Below are 18,499 nucleotides of genomic sequence, written 5' to 3' on the forward strand. Positions count from 1 at the left end.
AAGGTGGACCTTTGATTAATTTCTGCGTAAGCAATGATAAATTAGAGCCTTTTAACAGAGGTCTTCCTGCTGCCTGATATGCCCCACCTCCGATAATACTCTCAATTTCTCTTAGAACATTTTCCTCATTTCCTCTCTCCTCTCTTGCTGCCCTCACATCACTCCATTAATCCTCAGTAGGAGCCACCAGGAAAGGACTTTGGTGAAGGAAAGTGAAAGAAAAGGTAAATAATAAGGAAAATAAAAAAACACCTCAAAACTTCGGAGTCATTTTGCTGTTTGGTTGTTTAAAAGCGTTTTACTTCACTACGACTTTCATTTTCCTATTTGTTTTGTCATAGGGAGTGAAGCAGCCTCTTGATTCTTCTGTATATCCCCGTCTTTGTGGGAAAAATTGACAATAAACATCCTTTGACACTCGAATCCTTTGACTGCTCCAATTGTCTTATCTTTTTAGTTCACGTCCTTGCCCTTGGATGTCCTTGCAGTCTGCTGACGTCACCGAACCGCCCTGTTGCCTCAAAGCAAGATGGATCTGCATGTTCCAGCCCATACACACAGACATTGGGCCGATTAAAGCGGTGTGTGTGGAAGTGAAAGGTGTGTGTGTGTGTGTGTGTGTGCCCTGTGATGGGCGGCTGAGCTGAACGTAGCCGTGCTTCTTGTCTAATCACTGCTGGGATGTTCTCCAGCACTCCCCAACACCCTGATCAGAAATTAGTGGCAGTTAAAAAAGATGGATGGCCGCTGCAAGGAGTAAACAAATTGTCTCTCAGATGGGAGCTTTGTTTGCAGCTGACCCATCACTACTAAACTTTCATCTTGCGAGTGCTGCCCAGGCTGTTAGGGCACGATCTCGATATCACTCATCTTAAGACTCACAGGCTAATTCAGACGTTTCATCCGAACTATCAAGTTTCCCATCTGGACTCTCCGGCTTCATGTCAACATAATGTCAGACACTGCAGCTCCTGCATGTCTTTGCTCGTTAGGGACCCCAGGCTGGATTTGGCAGTTTTAATCCCTTTGCTTCCCAGGGATTCGGTGAAATGAAAACAGCGCGCACGTACTTGTTGTTTTTGCTCAAGCAAGTTTCTGGAGCTGAGTTTTCATCCCCTGCCAATACCTCCGTCACTTATAAAAATGTTCTCGTCTGGCGTCATGTGAAATGAGAGCTTTCAGTAATAACAAGATTATAAAACGTTTATTGATCCCCTCTGAAGATGAACTCATAAAGGAATTTCCACACATATCTCAGGTTCACATCATTTTTGTACGCAAAATTATGGCACCATTAGCTTCTATAATTTCACCAGGAAAAAAAAAATATTCACGTGGCTGTTGCCATGTTTTTATTTATACAAATGATGAGCATGGACGTGTCTTCAATAGAGCCTCTGTAAAATAGTAATTACACTATGTGAACACTCTCCCAAAAACAGACTTAGCGAGTCAAGTTGTTGGGTTGACCCAGTCATTCTTAAGTTGCGAGAGAAAATATACATTCCACTGACATTTCGCCTGACACCATTGTAAAACTCTAGCAGACAAAACGGTCAAGGAAGCAGAACTGGTTTCCCCTTCGGAGGCAAACAGCAGTAAACAACTGATGGAAAATATGAAACCCAAGGGAAGAAGCAGGATATGACAAATAGATTTATGCATGGGTGAACACGACCGCACCACAGCCATCAATTCTCTTTTCTTCATCAAGTCAGTCCCACAGCCTGGAGATGTTTTTGTCTCCTCCAGCTCTGCATACCTGTCATTTATCCCTGCGCGCTGCTAAGTGCTAATACATTTACATTTTTAGTACTGCTCAGTAATAAAAGAGGTGGAATGAGGGGAGACCTTTTAACATTGCTAAAACAAACATCATGAACTCCCTCCGCTGAGGAACCACCCCCACCTTCTCTGCCCCCAGCAGTCAATTCAGCCAACCGCGCTCAGATGCTGCTCCACAGTGCACGTCAACAGTGTCGCGGTTTCGTCCCGGGTTACATCTTATTTACCAGTTCACTTCAAAGGCGTCCTCCTGACCCAGGAGTGTCCACAAATGGGTCTCATCCAGTCTGGTGTCCTCACTGATGCCGTTATCAGCTTATCGGTAAAGGAATTGTTTAGCAACGTAAAGTTAGCGACAGAAGTCCCGGGTTCAGGGTGAGATTTTTTCCACTTTTTCCACCAAAACAATGGACAGGCTAGCCTTTAATGTGGAGGCTGATCATAAAAACACATGTAATTAAGAGTGCCCTCTGCTGAATTTAAGAAAATGTGAACCTGAAGACAGCCAAAGGGATATTTTCTTCAATTCTCATCATTTCGTCAGTAAGCATCAACAAATCCTTTATCAAAACCAGGCATCAACAGCAATGACAAACAACCTCAGAGACAAAGGACATCACATAAGGAAGAAAATAAATAGATAAAGATAGCTGTGCAGGATTGCAATACTAAACAAACCACTGATAAAGAAAACAGCAAAGAATTTTCCAAACACAGCCCAGTCGGTATCTAAGTAAAGTATCTACATTACACACTTGTGCTGCCTCGTGTCTGACGCCGCACGACAATACCAGTCGCATGTGAATGAACTTGAGAGGTATAAACCATGGCTCGCCAGCCCCGATAAGATCTTCACCCTTCCAGCTACTGAATAAGGTAATAACAAGCCTACTTTAAGACATGTGGTTATTGGGTTGTATGAAAGAGAACAATTCACAGCATTACAAAGCCCTTTCCTTTGATAGCTGGCAGGGCACATCAATATAGCGTAATTGAGGCATTTATAACGATGACTTGATGAGACTACACTTGATGTATGGATAGCAAGCAGGGAACAGTACCAGAAATCCCAGTTTCTCATTATGTCTTCATCTCTTTGAAATTGGTTGTAGTTTCTGTTGGGGGTAAGAAAACCTCTGCACTCGTGTCTCTAGCTTGACCTTTTTTTTGTGAATACATTCTCAGTTTGCCTGTCACAGGGAAAGTACTGAAACAAAAACATACACAGGCCATTACTAAGACGGTGGAGGAAACAGTCAGCTGTGCGTTTACACCTGGGGCACTGCCACTGATTCCTGCAGTGAACTTTTCCCACCCGGTTTCAGTTCCACTCAATCACAGGATACGTTCAGTGCACTGAACAGCAAGTCGTTTGGAATGGGAGACCAGAAGAGGAAGAAGGCACAGAGGGGTGCTTCAGAAGTGTCCATGCGAAGGGAAATTGTGCATCTATACAGTTTAGCAATAACACCGTGGGCCGGACCTGCTACACTACATCATGTGTAACAGTAGTCTATATCTGGGATTCCTCCTTCTCTGTATCCACGGTTGGTGCTGTGTCCAGCATTAGAGACCTGGTGGGCACCTTTGTACAGGCCTGTGCCGTTGGACGGGAATATGGTGTGAATGATGTAATCCTCTCGTAAAGGTTTAGGCTGCATGGGCTGGCAAGCTGCCATAGGTGTCATCTGGAAGCCTGGGCCACGGATCTCCAAAATGCTATTGTCCTTCTTTGTACCTGATTCTATGTAATCATCGTAGTTCTTGCTTTTGCGAGAGCTGCTGCGGGTATAGTGGTCACGGGGGCACAAGTGTCCAGTCCTATGGCCGTACCAGCAGAATACGCAGAAAATAAGAGTCAATGATACAATGGCAGTTGCTCCCCCTATAATTCCTGCCAGAGGCAACACTGTCAAGTGCTTTGACTCGTCTCCATCTTCCTCCTCCGATGGGGTGACGTCTGACGTTTCAGCTTTTGCACAGACCTGAGCTTCATCAGAGTCCGCATCTCCAGAAATTGCCCCTTTGCTTTCTGAATTGGCAGACAGGGGCACCATGCAGATGATATAGCTGGAACGTGGTTGCAGGGAGGTAAGCAAGTACTCTCGACGATCCCCCCGGACCAGAGTTTCTGTAATTGACCCCATAGCATTCCCAGTGCCGAGACGGAGCCAGCTAAGCCTGAAGGAGGAGCTGGGCTGAGCCACACTCCAGGTAACACGAACGCTGTTGTGAGAGAGGGGCTTCACACTGAGAGCCAGACTTTTGCCCACGCCGCTGCTGCTGAGAGTGTAGTCTAAGCCAGAGTCAGGAAGCCCTGAGCCAGGTCGCTTTGAACGCAGGGTGAACAGAGAGCCCTGTGGTGGCGTTTGGGTGGTAGAACTATCAGTCCCCCCTCCGCCTATTCTATCTCTATTCCCTGCCGTCCTCACGACATCACATTCCTCCATCTCACTGGCAAGGTCTAACAAAGCCATATCTCGGACCCTGTCAGGTCCATGACAGTTGAGGCCTCTGACAGTTATGGTGTTACCGCGGCCATGCAGCCAGTCATACAGCCAACGCAGATTGCACCCGCAGTGCCAGGGATTACCTCGCACCAACAGCTGGCCAAGGCCATCCAGGTCTTTAAACAGTCCTTTTGGGAGGGTGGTCAGGTTGTTTCCTGACAGGTCCAGCCTCTGCAACCTACGCATGCCATCCAAAGAACCACGCGGCATGTGAGTCAGGGCATTCTCCTGTAGAGACAGCCGCTGCAGATGGGCACTGGGCAAGTTAATGGGCGGGGTCTGGAGGGAGTTCCGTACTAGGGACAGTTCAGTCAAGTTGGAAAGGCGGGAAAATGTGTCATCCGCAATTCGCTGGTTTGCCAGAAGGTTCCCATCCAGGACCAGGCATCTAAGTGAGGTTAGGCCTCGAAAGGCATGGGTCGGGATGGTGGAAATTCTGTTATCATCCAACCGGAGTTCTTCCAGTGATGCTGGCAATCCCGAGGGAATGCTAGACAAGTGATTGCGTGACAGGAAGAGTAGGCGCAACCGTGGGTTGTCAGCAAAGGCCTGGTCCTCAATGCTGACGGTAGAAATGGAGTTGTCGTCCAAATGAAGCTTCTCTAATAACGGCATTCGGGCCAGTGCGCTGCGAGGAATTGTGCGGATGTTGTTGTCCTGCAAATGCAGCTCGCGGACGGACGGAGGCAAGTGCAGGGGGAATTCATCCAGTTCATTGTCATAGAGGTAGACCACACGGACGGCGAGGTGGTGCTCCAAGGATGTGGGCAAGCCGGGGTTGTTTATTTGATTGTTCTGAAGGTAGAGGACGGACGCAGAAGGAGGCAGCGATGGGATGGAGCTCAAGCCACGATCATTGCAGTAGATAAAGTCCTCGTCGCACCTGCACACAGACGGGCACAACATGTCGCTCTCTCCGATGTACCCTTGTATCGTGGCAGCAGCAAACTGGAATACTCCAGCACGACGTGTCAGGCAAAGAAATGACAGAAGGAGCAAAGCCCTCAGTTTAGCTGCAGCTTCAGGCTCCATTGTGGTAAATAGGATCTCAGTCTTAGTTTTCTCGGTCCGTTGCTAATCCTCCAATCAATGCACTGAGCTGGAATTCTGTGACCTCCACCCTGGAAGAGAAAGAGGAATATCATCAGCACTGACGCACTAGTGGGTGGAGACAGAAGGTGAAATGGAGGTAAAATTACACAAGCTCTCACAACAGCTTACTTGTCTTACATCATTTTGTCATCGTCAAGCTACACTGACAATGTGTAAATAGTTCAGGCGTCCTTTATTTCGTCATAATGTTTTTTTTTCTAAATAATTAATAGGTGTTAGGGAGATGTACAACACGGATGGATCTGTAAGGATCCCTGTCACCGCCCCTAAAGCATCCTGCCACTGCAACTGTGCAGCCAACAGGATGTGAGATCACAGCCAGGACTTGAGTTCACCCTGGTAGGTACCAGATTTTTCAAAGCACAGTGGATATTATGCTTAGAAAAAAAAGCAACTTTAGAACAAATGAATCCAGTCATACATTAACAATTGAGGTCTTTGCAAAAAAAAAAAAAACAGTCTTCTTCACTTCTAAATTATTCAGGAGCTCTTGAGAGGCTCCATAACTCCTGCAGCAGTTACCAGCAGATGGCTGCATTGGCCATACAGAGCCCAAGAAACATTTCAACAAGGAACATTGTTTCTAAAAAGAGAAAGAAATTCTTTAACTTGTCATTTTAGCCCTCATCTCCGTGAGCTTAAAAACCCTTTGAACGTCCTCACATATCACATCACCCTCTTTTAGATTCATCCAACTGAATAAAGCACTTTAAACAGTTTTGCAAAAAAAACAACCAAACAAACCCAAAACTGTTAGTATAGTAGAAAGAAAATGACAGCTGATGAATTATTAGCAGTGACTCCAATCGTGCTGCTAACGTGCTAAACTCGACCAGACCGGCAGCACCTTTTGTTACCCATCAGAGGAGGGACACCACGACAGTGAGTGCAGTATTGACTGCAGGGATTTGGGAAATATAAAGGCACAAGTTGAGCCTATCACAGTCCTCAATAACCAGAGCCATTAGTCAGAGCATTAAGGCCCACACGGCTGCAAACATAGTTAGGCTGTACTATTGATTTTCCTCACAAATCCGAGGTGATCTGCCGGAGCCAGTTGGATCTTATGCAGATTGCAAGACTCCCGGGAGAGTTGCTAACACCACAGAATACATTCCAAATAAAGGACAACTCTGCCGGGAGTGTACTTATATACGTGCTTACAATAATTTCCGTGAGGTCATTATAGAAACAATGAAAAAACTACTTATAAACTAAATAGGCTAAGCCACAAAGCATTCCCATCTCAAATGCTGTTACATTCATTCTTTATTCAGTATTCATTGTCATGATTTATAAAGTACACAAGCCATAGACTCTCTACTTTGTTTATGATTTAGGGCAACCTTTTAGAAAGAGAATCCACTGAGTAAAAGCTCACATCGGTCATTTCACCAGCATCCTAAACACGGAGGCTGTGTCCATTACACCCGCCTTTCAGTGATATGTGTAAGCTGTGTGTTCCGAGACAACTATTTCATTTTTTATGACAGCGAAAGTGAAATCATGATGTCTGAATGTGCACGAAAGTCTCAACAGCATGACATGAGAATAAGAATTGCGTATTTTACCCTGAACATCATTTATTTGGGGTTGTTTTTTGCTTTAATGAAAAACACGACACCTTACAAAAGACACATCTTGGTGATTGGCGACATGTTTTAGAGTATAAAGTGTTCATTTATGTTAACATACGACACAAATGTGTCTCAGTTTGGAGCTGCTAGGAACGTTTTTTTGGAGTTATTGAAAATTAAGTGCTTGTACAGTTGGATGTGGCCACAACCTATGAGCCGGCTGAACTGAGAGGGCACTTTACTATCACTGTTTGTATGTAAGGCTGAGTGGTGCTAAAGAATGGATGATTCTGAATCCCAGGGGCAGCCACATTGACTCTGAACACTGGGGTATTTGGGTCAGCACTTCAAAAACAACATACAGTAGATGTGGTGTGAGATTGAAGTGCTGTGGGGAGCCACAGGGATTAATAGAGCATATTGAGCTGCAATTCTCCGGATTAAGCAGGTGCTCTGAAGACTCACAGGCAGTCATTTCAGGACCTTTGTTGGCCTCGTGGTTGCTCATTTTTCTGACAAAGGCCATCAGACTGCTCTTTACATAGATATTTCTGCATCTGAATGTGTTTGTTTACCCATGCACAATGACATTGGGAGCATTAACCCATATGGGGACGATCTATCCAGCGCTAGACTTCTATTCAGTTATCTGTCAAGGGCAGTAAAGCAGACATGTGGGCTAATGTGTTAGCCAGACAGCCAGTCGCCTCAGGCAGAGTACAGGACGGCAACAACCCCAATTTAATGCTGGAGCCCAAGACTGGATCGATTTACATGAAAAAAAAAGGCCAAACCAGAGAGGTAGAGAACGACAGAAAGAAGCTCTGAGCAAGATCTTTGAATTTCACCCCCACAGAGAGATTGGACTGGGAAATGTGGATAACGGGATTTTGGCTGACTAACGGGGCTGCAGATGTTTGAGAAAATCCACTTTAATGATGATAGAGAAGAGACGATAGTGCCCCAGAGCTTACCAAGGTTTCTCTGCCTGTTTTAGTGGAACAAACTGGACACGAGGATGATGTGGCACATGATGCTAATGGTGATGACAGAAGCACGACCAGGGACCCAAAGTAACACCGAACACAAAAAGGGAAGCCAGAAAAGCCTGATTTCATTATTGTGGTTAATCACTGATGTCACTGCGGTTTCATTTGTGTGTACTTCTTGTCACTAAGAGACGGTTTTTGTAATAATGTACTATAATCTTCAATCCATTAAAACACGAGGATAAAAAGTGGGCTATAATCTCCTAAAAAAAAGAACAGAGCAATTCATTTTTAAACAAGATGTTCCACAATTACTCTTTCCACCTAAAAAAATGATGCTCTTCATTTCCAGTTGTCTGTAATATAACATCTGCTGTGTTTTGATTTGAAACAAAAGTATTTTCAGGAAAGGTCAATCAAAATTTCCAAATAGAATTAAAATAAACTATTACTGCCCATTTCTATGTTGCCTCAAAGTGGACAACAGCTGGGAGACGGTGGAGATGGGAGAGCTGTAGCCTGGTGGCACTCGAAGTCTTCATTTAAGGGTTTTATTCATATTTTCTACACACATGGCATGCTGTTGCAGCAACCTTTGACCTCCATAAATCTAATTTGACAATTTGTTGCAAATGCAAATACAAATCTGAAGGCATTGCTCCTGGGGCTGAACGAAATGCTGCTATGGCCTTCACCTTTGACCTCTTGAAATCCAGTTAATGTTCGAGTCAGAACATAATTTTGTTTAACGTCTGACATAGAGCCTTTAAAGCCTTCTTGACATAACGGGCAACCCACAAATGCACCCTGGGTAGCACACGATTAAACTATTGATTTACGTCAACAGGCTGTTTATTTAATCAGAATTAAGGACTTTTAGCATTTATCTGACAGCGATGCCGTGTGTAGCCTCACAAAGCTGTTAGCATGAGTGTCTTTATTTTCAATGACTGGAACACAATACACAATTTCTGACTGCGTTCTTTGCTGATTAATGTAACATCTGCTCTGTGTGCTTTCATATTTGTAAGCATGGTTGTTCTGTCACCTTCTCACAGGGATCCAGTGAGGTAGCAGCAGCTTTGGCAGGCTGGTTAAATGAACTTCAGAGGTGTCGAGCGGTGTCAGCGGTCATAATACAGTCTTTGATCAAAACCTCTGGCTTCTCCAATCAACTGAACTGCTTTCACTGCTGTAGGTTTATCATGTCGGAGCAAATTAATAAAACGGAAGCGAAAAGTTTGCGGGACATCTGTATTTGAGAAAACCGATTTGATGCCTTTACAGACGACTTACAAAGGCAAATGTATCTCCTGCCTTTGAGGCGGGAGTCAGGTTGTGGTTGTCACGCATCAGTTGGGGCTCTGATTGGATTTTTATTATTATTATTATTTGAGGGAGAGGAAGAGGGAGCAATTTTTTTTTAGCTTAATTGGTTAAATTTGAATTTATCCCCGACAAGTTGCTATATAAACAGAAGGCTGAGGCCCCGGGAGCTGAGTCACATGACTACGCTGTGCTTTCAGGGTGAAAATTAACCTCCACATCAGGGAGAAATAGAAGAAAACAGCCGAGGAAATAGTCCAACATCAATAGAGTATCTGTCAGGGGGCTGTCTGGCAGCCACCCAGGAGATCCAACACCTCTGAAAAACTGAGAATGTCCACCTTCTCAGCGCTAACACTGTGAGAAAGATATGTGCTTCTGGGTGTCTGATCTTTTCCCTTCACACGCGTGATAAACTCCCCCATCCGCACCTCTTCTTCTGTTGTTCTGGGACCGTGGTTACATTTTACGTTCATGTCAGCAGAAAATTGACGACCGTAATAGCATAAAAACGGAAGTTGGAGGTCTTCCACTTGACGCCCAAGACAGCAAACACAGAACGAATGTCGAAAAGACACGACTGGTACCTGTGTTTATTGTTGTCTCTTAGATGGACAATGAATTATTCCAGCTTACTGTCATCTTGTCTTGTTTATACCCCTTCGTGGTTTATCGTTGTCAGCCATTTTCCCACTACTTGAAATCTCCATGCTACTGTTTTAGATGGAAGAAGTAGGACGATGTGTTAATAATTCAGCTAAACTGTGAGGTGTTTTTTCATCACTCAGTGTTCCACTGGTTATCAAGTCTGGAATCCTTTAGCGGTAGATTGTAGATTATGTGTTCTAGATTATGCCGATGAAACGTATTTAAACTGTAGCCTGACTTCATGGGTGAGATCCGCACCAGAGGAGAGTGAAGGCGTGGAGTGGAGATTGAGGTCAGCGTGAGCTGTTCTGTCCTCATATAGATGTCCACACATTTAAATTGATTCAAACATTCTTCTTCAAGTTTGGCTGTGGTGATGTCAGCCTGCAATATTACTCATCTCTGTGTCAGCTCCTTGGATCGCCGTGTTCTCAACAACAACCTCCACACACCAATTTTTACATCGGATCACTAACTCTGGAACCAAAACATGCTTCAGCTCGCCTTCTAACAGGACGCCTAAAAGACGTCTGCTGATTCAACAAAGCACCTCAGCATTCATGGTTGGCAGAGCTCTCATCTAAATCCCAGTTTTCATTGTTGCTGCTACATCATAATCATGATCTAGTGCCCAAATTGAATCAAAAGGAAACGAAATCTTGCTCAATTCACTTTATGCTAACCTCCTCTAAAGGAAACGTCAACCCTGAGCTGTTAAACATTCAGTTTAGTGAATTGTGGGGGATTGGTTTTCTTTTTCTTTTCTTTTTTTTCTGCATTTTGCCGTCTGTATTTCTTTTCAACACGGCAGATTAAACAGATGCAGTCCTCAGAGACGACGCTGCACACTGTGCACGCCTGACTCTGACTTCAACCGTGCGGGTTCCTGCAGCCTGACGTGCTGTTGTCTGGAGACGTCTAAAGCACGTCAGGAAAATGCAGCCCAGAACTCTTCCCTCCCGTCTTCCCTCCCCAGCTCGCTCCCTCCTCATAAACTGCTCAGACCGGGGCCGTCGTGAATGCTGCTTTGCTACCAAACGTGTCCTTGTCTTTGAATCCTGTGGAATAACGAATGTCAATAAGACGACGAGCAGCACAGACAAATACTGACAGAAAATTGATTAAACAATCTGCTCGGTCATAACTTCATAAAACTCATCCAACGCACAGCATTTCATTAGGCTTTTATTACCATTTCTAATTGCTTTTCGGTGCAATATTTCATTTCATTGCCAGCGGTTTTATTGCTGTTTTTCATCTTCGGATTTTTACCTCATTGCTTTTTAAGCAGCCACTATTTGCTATAACTGTTTTCGTGCCACTCTGCAATTGAAATATATTCCTATACACTTCAGATATGTTTTTCTTTCTTGTCTCCCACCAATAATTTTGTAAGATGCCTTAAATGTATTTTTTCACCCATATAAATATAATAATAAATGTTAACTGTGAAATAGGAAAGTAATAAAGAATGAAAGTGTACTTGTTGAAGTGGGGCTGCTGGGGAAGGAAACAACCATCTGTGCTGTTCAGGACTCCTTCGGCATCTGTGAACCGTCTCCTTTGGCTCTTTTCAGTCCATAAACTGTGGATCTGAGGCAGGAGGGGGTGTGCAGGTCTGTTCTTCTGTTCTCCTGCTAATAAAGTGGCCTCAGATCGGTCGTCTGTGAAGAAAGGGAGCAGATCAGCTGTTTTATCATGTTGCAAAAGTGTGATTTCATTTTTTTTTAAACTCTATAAAACATCCGTTGTATTACTTTTCTCTCCACTCTTGATTTGGGCGTTGGAGGATTTAGTCTTTCTTCATCAAACTTCAATAAAACATGAGCTATTTAAAAGAATTCTTATGATACTAACTCCGGTCCACATTAAGAACAATTGTTCAAGCGCCAGGTTTGAAAGCACAAAGACAGCAGCGGATTAAACGCTTTCCTCTCCTTCTATTGACTGCGACCATCATTAAGTTGTTAAATCAAATTTGAAAAATTGCTCTGTGTCAGGTAAAATATCATTTTCACCACAGGACTCGTGGACTTCCGTCTCCAACAGCTGAGCCCTGCACAGATGTATGCAGGGAGGTGAGACTTGTATCTGAGCAACAACACCTTCATCATCCACGAAGTCAGACGCATTATTGGTGTTTTCCTCCCTAAAAACCTTCAAGTCTTTGAATCCCAACATCTCTGACCAAACACAGACACGAACATGGGTACGAGCACTCCTACAGGAACGGTGGGATTTGTTTTGCAGGTTTCAGCCTTTCACCAGTCGATTATTCGGCAGCGTTTTCTTCACAGCCATCTCTGCTCGGCTCCTTTAATCTGACTAGAGAGGGTGTAAAATATGCTCAACCCTCTTTTGAATATGATTACCTGAATCATCTTATTATGTGAATCGAATATTGTCTCAATTGGGATGACGTACCAGCGCTCAAGTTAGGACAAGAATAATGTGACGACGCCCGTGAGACCTTTGATGTTGTCGCTATCCCGAGATCAAAGAGATCTCTGCTGCAATTTTTAAGAGAAGAAAATAATAACAGCTTCATCGCGAGCTTCCTCCTTCACAATTCAACACTCAACAGGGGACATCAAGGTTTCAAGGCAGTGGGAGGGTGTGTGTTTGTGGGATGGGGGGTCACGGCTACTTCAGCGGTTTATTTTAGAATTCAGGCGGCGTTCTCCGTGCACAGGGGGACCGTGCACTGGCACACAAAGACACATCCACCCACAGGCCCACTGTTACCATCCCAAAACAACACCTCACGTCGGTGAGAATCGTCATGTTCTTCAAGAAAATAGCTGAACCCTCCATCTGGATCCAACCACCAGGAGCCACTGACTCGCTTTTAATGCTCAGCCACCCTCCTCCTCTTCCTCCTCTTCCTCCTTCACATGGGTGCTGCTCCCGTCTCTTTCTCACGGCTGCCTGTCGGCACCAGACAGCACAGCATCGTCCTTGTGGTTGCTTCCACTCGCTCGTGTCATGAAACCCAAACTCATCTGAAGGGACGTCTATAGCCTTTTACATCTTTGGATGTGCGTCAAGTGATCTTCGCAAAGGTTAATTTGCAGCCAGGCTCTTCCGTTTCTTTTATCGCTCCCTCTCGGCGTTTTCTGGGTTTCGCAAACTCGATATTAATTGATTTGAATTCCGCAAACCGCACCACCAAAATATTTGTCATTCTCCCCAAATTTCGCCGCGCACTTTTCCACCTCACACACCGCTGTTGTCACGGCAGCCTCGCCTGGAGGAATTAAAAACCCGTGGTGCAGAGAGATCATTAAAACAGCCCTGAAAGGACGCAACGGCGTTCTGGTGAATGCAAAAGTTGATAGCTATGTAGCCGTTTGGCCTCCGCTGCTCCGCATTTATGACTAAATAACGGAGTTCTACAGACGGATCATTATAGTTTTAACAAGCATTTGAGGCGGTGCAGAATCTCCTCACTGTGTGTGCAATGAAATATGAATACTAATGAATTATTGTGCTTGTTTGTGCCTGTTGCCTTGTTCCGTGTTTGCTTGTTGCCTGTCTTCTTCTTTGAATCCTTAAGCTTATTTCTTTTATTTTGGGCGGAACTACAGGATCTGTGGAGTTTGGAGACTTTCTAGTTACTGGGAATAAGACAACTGTCGTCACGACTGCCGCTGTCACGTCCTGAGTTTCACCTGAAGAGCTCGTCCACGAAGGGACCCAGTCCAAGTCAACTCATCCACATGGACAACGGCGCACGTCTCCTAATTCCTCCTATCGCTGATATGACACTCAGCCGACCTTTCCCATTCCCGGCTGTGGCGTGCAAGTTGGCTAGCACAGCTTTGAATTTCTCAAAGAAATCTCCACCTGGATCAGCGCCAAGTGCCTCGCAATTGACCTTGACAGGCCTGAGCTGCTGTTCTGCTCTCAGAAATCCTGCCCCTAACAAGAGCTGTCAATCACTGTGACACCAGCGCGCTTGCCTCTGCCCACACCGGCGTTTAAAGCGATCTAAGAGCACAGAGCACCGCTTCTCTAGCGGACTTTCCTTTGTTGGTGGAATCTGCCGAATCAGCACAGTTGTTTGTTTAATGTGGCCGGCTGTTGTCCGGGTCTGACTGACCGAATGGAACCGCAACAGGACAGCTGGGAAACTGGAAGCTAAAAATGCACCTTTGTCTCTTTAGAGCTTACACGTCTCATTTAAGGTAAGGAAACAGGATAACGACACCAAAGTCGTCACCAGTACACGACGGCAGTGCTGGTATCTCAGCCATCCAGGGCTTCTGAGGTTTGAATCAGCCACAATGTGCTCGAATTATCAAGCGTTCATACCGAGATTCAGGGTTTCTGTTGCTATGGCGCATCACAATTATACTGTTTCCACATGGGTGTGCAGAGATTAAAAATGAGCGTGTGTGTTTGTTTAACGTTGTGATTTAGGGGTGATAAACAGCAAAGGTGCAGAACCTGGAACTGGATGAGTCACACACACACACACACACACAGACACACACACACACACACAGACAGCCTTAGATGTGATCAGACTTTCAATGCGGCTGCAACATAATGTCTATTCAGTGACGGGGAGGTGGCAGAAAGCCTTCCAGACAAAGACGACACATAAGTGAGACCCAACGAGAAAAGAAGACACGAGCGCACATGAGCGATTAGCTCAGACTTTCCTTTATTATCGTCCCCAGCTTGTCCCGACCATTCTCTATTCGGCACTTTGCCGATTCACAATTTTTTTGCCGAGAGCCACACGTCAGCCGAGGGAGCGTTCTGTCTCCTCTCGTTAACCAGGGAACACATCACCCCTAATAAGAAGGCTTTTACACGCTTAATTAAGGGTGATTGTTATGCAGTATATAATGCTTAATTTACTCATCTCATTCTCCCTCCCATTCTCTTTAATTCCATTCATCTGTCTGACAGACGAACATATTTGTGGACATCGACGGTACATTTTGGACGTCTTCTGAGTGTCTTCTATGCTGGCTCAAATCATTGCCGCCGTTGTTGCTAAAGGGTGGCCACAGGAGGATGGATGGAGAGGAAGAAACAAATGCAAGAAAATAAATGAGCTGTTTGGGAGAAATGTAAGGGTGACAGAAGCTGGGAATAGAGGGCAACAGTCACGTCTGCACAAATATTGATGTCGGCTGAGCTTGGAGGGCGGGTTAATGTAAACATGGCGGGGACGCAGAGGGCTGCAAAAGAATGATGTTTTTGTAGCGGACACATGAACACGGAAATGCTCAAAGTCTAAAATAAGAGCTTTAGCCTGAGCTGAGGCGGCCGTTGCAAAGGGCTGCATGTTTACATTAATTAAAAGGTTTCTACTGATGAATCGCCCCCTGATAAATTGTTTCCCTATGCATGAAAATGGCGTATGCACACCAGAGGGATGGAGGGATAGAGGCCACTAAATCTGTCATCCGTGTTTTTCATGCTCTCTGCCTTTGACGGTAATGAGCCCGGCCAGTTTGATTGGCTGCTCAGTGGCTGATTAAAAGCATTTTCCTCTAATACATGGATTTGCTTTGACATTTCTTACACAGGAAAAGCAAATGGAAGTACGTTCAATAGCAATTCTTCTGTAAGTTACTCTTATTAAATGACCTGGTTTTGTCATATATCATGTAAAGACATAATAGGAAAATGCAACTGGGGGTACGTATCACCACAAAGGTGTCTAGATCATTGATCATGTTAGCAGGATTGGGATTATGTGGAGATTGTTAAACAACTCCCAAAAATGTCGTCTGATTGTTTGATTTATCTTTGTGACTTTGAGTTGCGTTAAACACAGTAATTATGATGTCAGTTTTCTTAAGCTGATCAGTATCAAACGCCGAGGTTAACGGCTGATCTGAGCTTTCAACGCACACAATGTCACAGCTCCTCTGTCATGTAGTGTTGAGAAAAAAGGAAAAGCCTCTCGCTATCTTCGCCTTTATCCTCAGGCTTTAACTCAGGCAAATGTTTGAAAAACAAATCCCATTACCTGGAAGGTATTAGTTCAAGCTGTGATGCCTTTTCAGAATTTATCTCTCCACTAATCCACGAGAGTTCTTAACGCGCAGTCCGTTTTGCAAAATAGTCAAAGCTGCTTTTCTCTATTTGTTAAAAAAAGAAAGAAAAGTTACAAAACAGTCAAATCCAGGGACTTCAATCAGGGCATGCTATTTACGACAAATAGAGGGGCAGTTTTCAATATTTTTCTCCCCTCGGCAACGTTAAAGAATCAAAACAATACCCCGAATTCACCTCTTCGCCACAAAGCCCGGCAGAATTTAATGGTGTCTGGCTCATGTGGATAACAATCAAACAAACACAGAATATAAAACACAAGGTAATGTGGGGAGGTTGATCCAGGAGGAAACTGAGACCTTATATCTGCGGGATGTTGAGCTGAATTTCACGCCACTTACATTTTAAAATTGCTTTGATGGTGAACACTTGTGCAAAAGATGCGTCCATCCTACCTGACTGAGTTTAGTCATTTAAAAGATCAGGTTGATTAACCTGCAAACATTTAGCTCGTCACATGATCCACTTTATTGGGGGTTTCTCACATACAGCAGGTTAGTGCATCTTGTACAGCGTCTTTAATGCGAGCATCAAATTTGATGAGGGTGTCCACGCTGGTCTGCAGGACACCTCATCAGGCTTTAATCATTTTATGACATTTAATGAAGATGATTCATTGATGACTCACTGGCTGGGAAAACAAAGGGCTGATTGATCACTGATGAAAATAGTCTTTAGTCGCTGCTATCATTAAATAACCAATTAACTACAGTCTTTTTAAATCCTGTTTGATAGAGACGGAAGCAAAGCAGTCGCGTATTGTGTGATTGATCCTCTGCCGTACTCCTGTGAATGAAATGAATTGTCATGCACACAAACATGCGACGGAGAGTTAAAATACGGCTCGCTGCAGGAGGTGAAATGCATGAGGCGAGACAATCGCAGATGTGCAAAGGCACACCGCAACGAGGCTGTTTTATGTGGTGAAGTGGGAGACAAATTGCAGAGTTGCGAGCTGAAATGGTTCATGGCCTCGGCTAAGGGTGATAAATTCACTCCGCTGTGCTCCACTAATCACTGCAGCCGGATGGTCACACTCCTGGCGGCAGGGCAGCCAGTGGCCACGAGCCACACCCATGCTGACCAGAGTGGACTCGCAGAGTGTGAAACATATTGGAAGGAAAATACAGCTGGGGGTTTGGTGCCTGCAACAGAACAAAGAAATGGATCCCTTATTCTGTCCCCTGTGTGCTACTGGGAGCAAAAACACACACAAAAGCAGAATAATTTCCACATCAACCAGTCGTAATTATGCCTGTCTTCATCCTCAACCTCGAGGGTTCAGTCAAACACACGCATGCACTTGTTTTTAAGCATCGTCGGTGTAATTGCTGCAAAAAAAACAGGTCATCTATGTGCCGGACACGTCACTGCTTCCACGCCCACCTCTGTGTTTCATCGTTATGGAGTATCGCACAACGGACCAAGGTGGAGTAAGGGACAAGGTCAGCATGGGTGGTGAGGGAAAATGTGTGAGACAAATAGGAAATTAGAAAGGATAAGAATAGAGAGGGATAGGGGGCAAATGCTAACACGCTAATCTCACAGATGACTCATTTCTGGGTGGCCTGTTTAAGGACAAATTGCCTGCTTCATGTGTGTGTGTGTGTGTGTGTGAGAGAGAGAGAGAGACAGACAGACAGAGAGAGAGAGAAAGAGCAAGTTCTTCTTTTGCTGTTTACCAGTTTTGGCTGCATTGAGCGCAGCAGAGGCCTGCGGCTCACAGGAGGTCCAGTCCAGTGAGCACTTTCACCTCTGAAAACGTTTCCCCTACAGAGCCCTACCTGGTCACATGACGAGTTCGCTCTCTCTCTCCACCACTTGGCTGAACAGACAGTGGGTCCAACCTCTCCTGCCTCCAGCATGTATGGACTTTTTTTTTTTTTAAAGCAAAAAGCAGAAACAGCAGATTGAAGTGCCCTTGTCAGCTGGAGCAGAATACAGGAGGGAAAAATATGCAGACCTAAACTCACAGCCTGGACTAAAATCTTTGATGTGTGCCTGTGGTTATATATGGCATAAAGTACATTATTTCTGCATCTCCATGCAGACCAGCCTCAGCGCTAATTATTTAAAAGCTACATGACCAGATTTGTCCGTCTTCCTCCTCATGGACATGTGCCTTCATTAATTTGATCCCACATCACCCTGTTAGCATGAGCTGGAGACAACCACGCCGCATGAATATTAAAATGGCTGCCGCCGCTACTGTACACCGCGGAACCTACAATAAATGTGGTGAAATAATTTAATGGCTTTCTGTGTTGACGAACCCCCCCGGGATACGTCACTGCCTGTACATGAAAGAAAGGCGTGTGTAAAAGCACAGAGAAGGTCCTGACAACTGAGGAGCAGCAAAAAGGATGCAAACAAGAGGAGCCACTCTCTCCACGCTGCCTTCATTTGTGGTAGGAAGCAAGTGTCTCCTATGGTTCATCACCAGCAGCCTTTCAACAGAAGTGCACAGCGTGAA

General features: G+C 44.8%; 1 protein-coding gene across 3 annotated transcripts in view; it reads right to left on the reverse strand.

The window, feature by feature from the left end:
* Nucleotides 1-1,185: 1,185 nt before the first annotated feature.
* flrt1a (fibronectin leucine rich transmembrane protein 1a) overlaps nucleotides 1,186-18,499 on the reverse strand; it is a 29,932-nt gene continuing 12,618 nt past the window's right edge. For 2 of the 3 annotated variants that reach the window (XM_057054447.1, XM_057054448.1), the window contains exons 2-3: nucleotides 11,432-11,612; nucleotides 1,186-5,416 (exon numbers count right to left, since the gene is read on the reverse strand). In XM_057054447.1, coding sequence (XP_056910427.1) covers nucleotides 3,282-5,327 — 2,046 coding nt within the window. In that variant the 5' untranslated portion in view covers nucleotides 5,328-5,416; nucleotides 11,432-11,612 and the 3' untranslated portion in view covers nucleotides 1,186-3,281. The remainder of the gene's footprint in view (nucleotides 5,417-11,431; nucleotides 11,613-18,499) is intronic. The other variant, XM_057054449.1, reaches the window with a different exon arrangement.

The sequence above is a fragment of the Takifugu flavidus genome, chromosome 14 (genome assembly GCF_003711565.1).
Source record: "Takifugu flavidus isolate HTHZ2018 chromosome 14, ASM371156v2, whole genome shotgun sequence".
Lineage (NCBI taxonomy): Eukaryota > Metazoa > Chordata > Actinopteri > Tetraodontiformes > Tetraodontidae > Takifugu > Takifugu flavidus.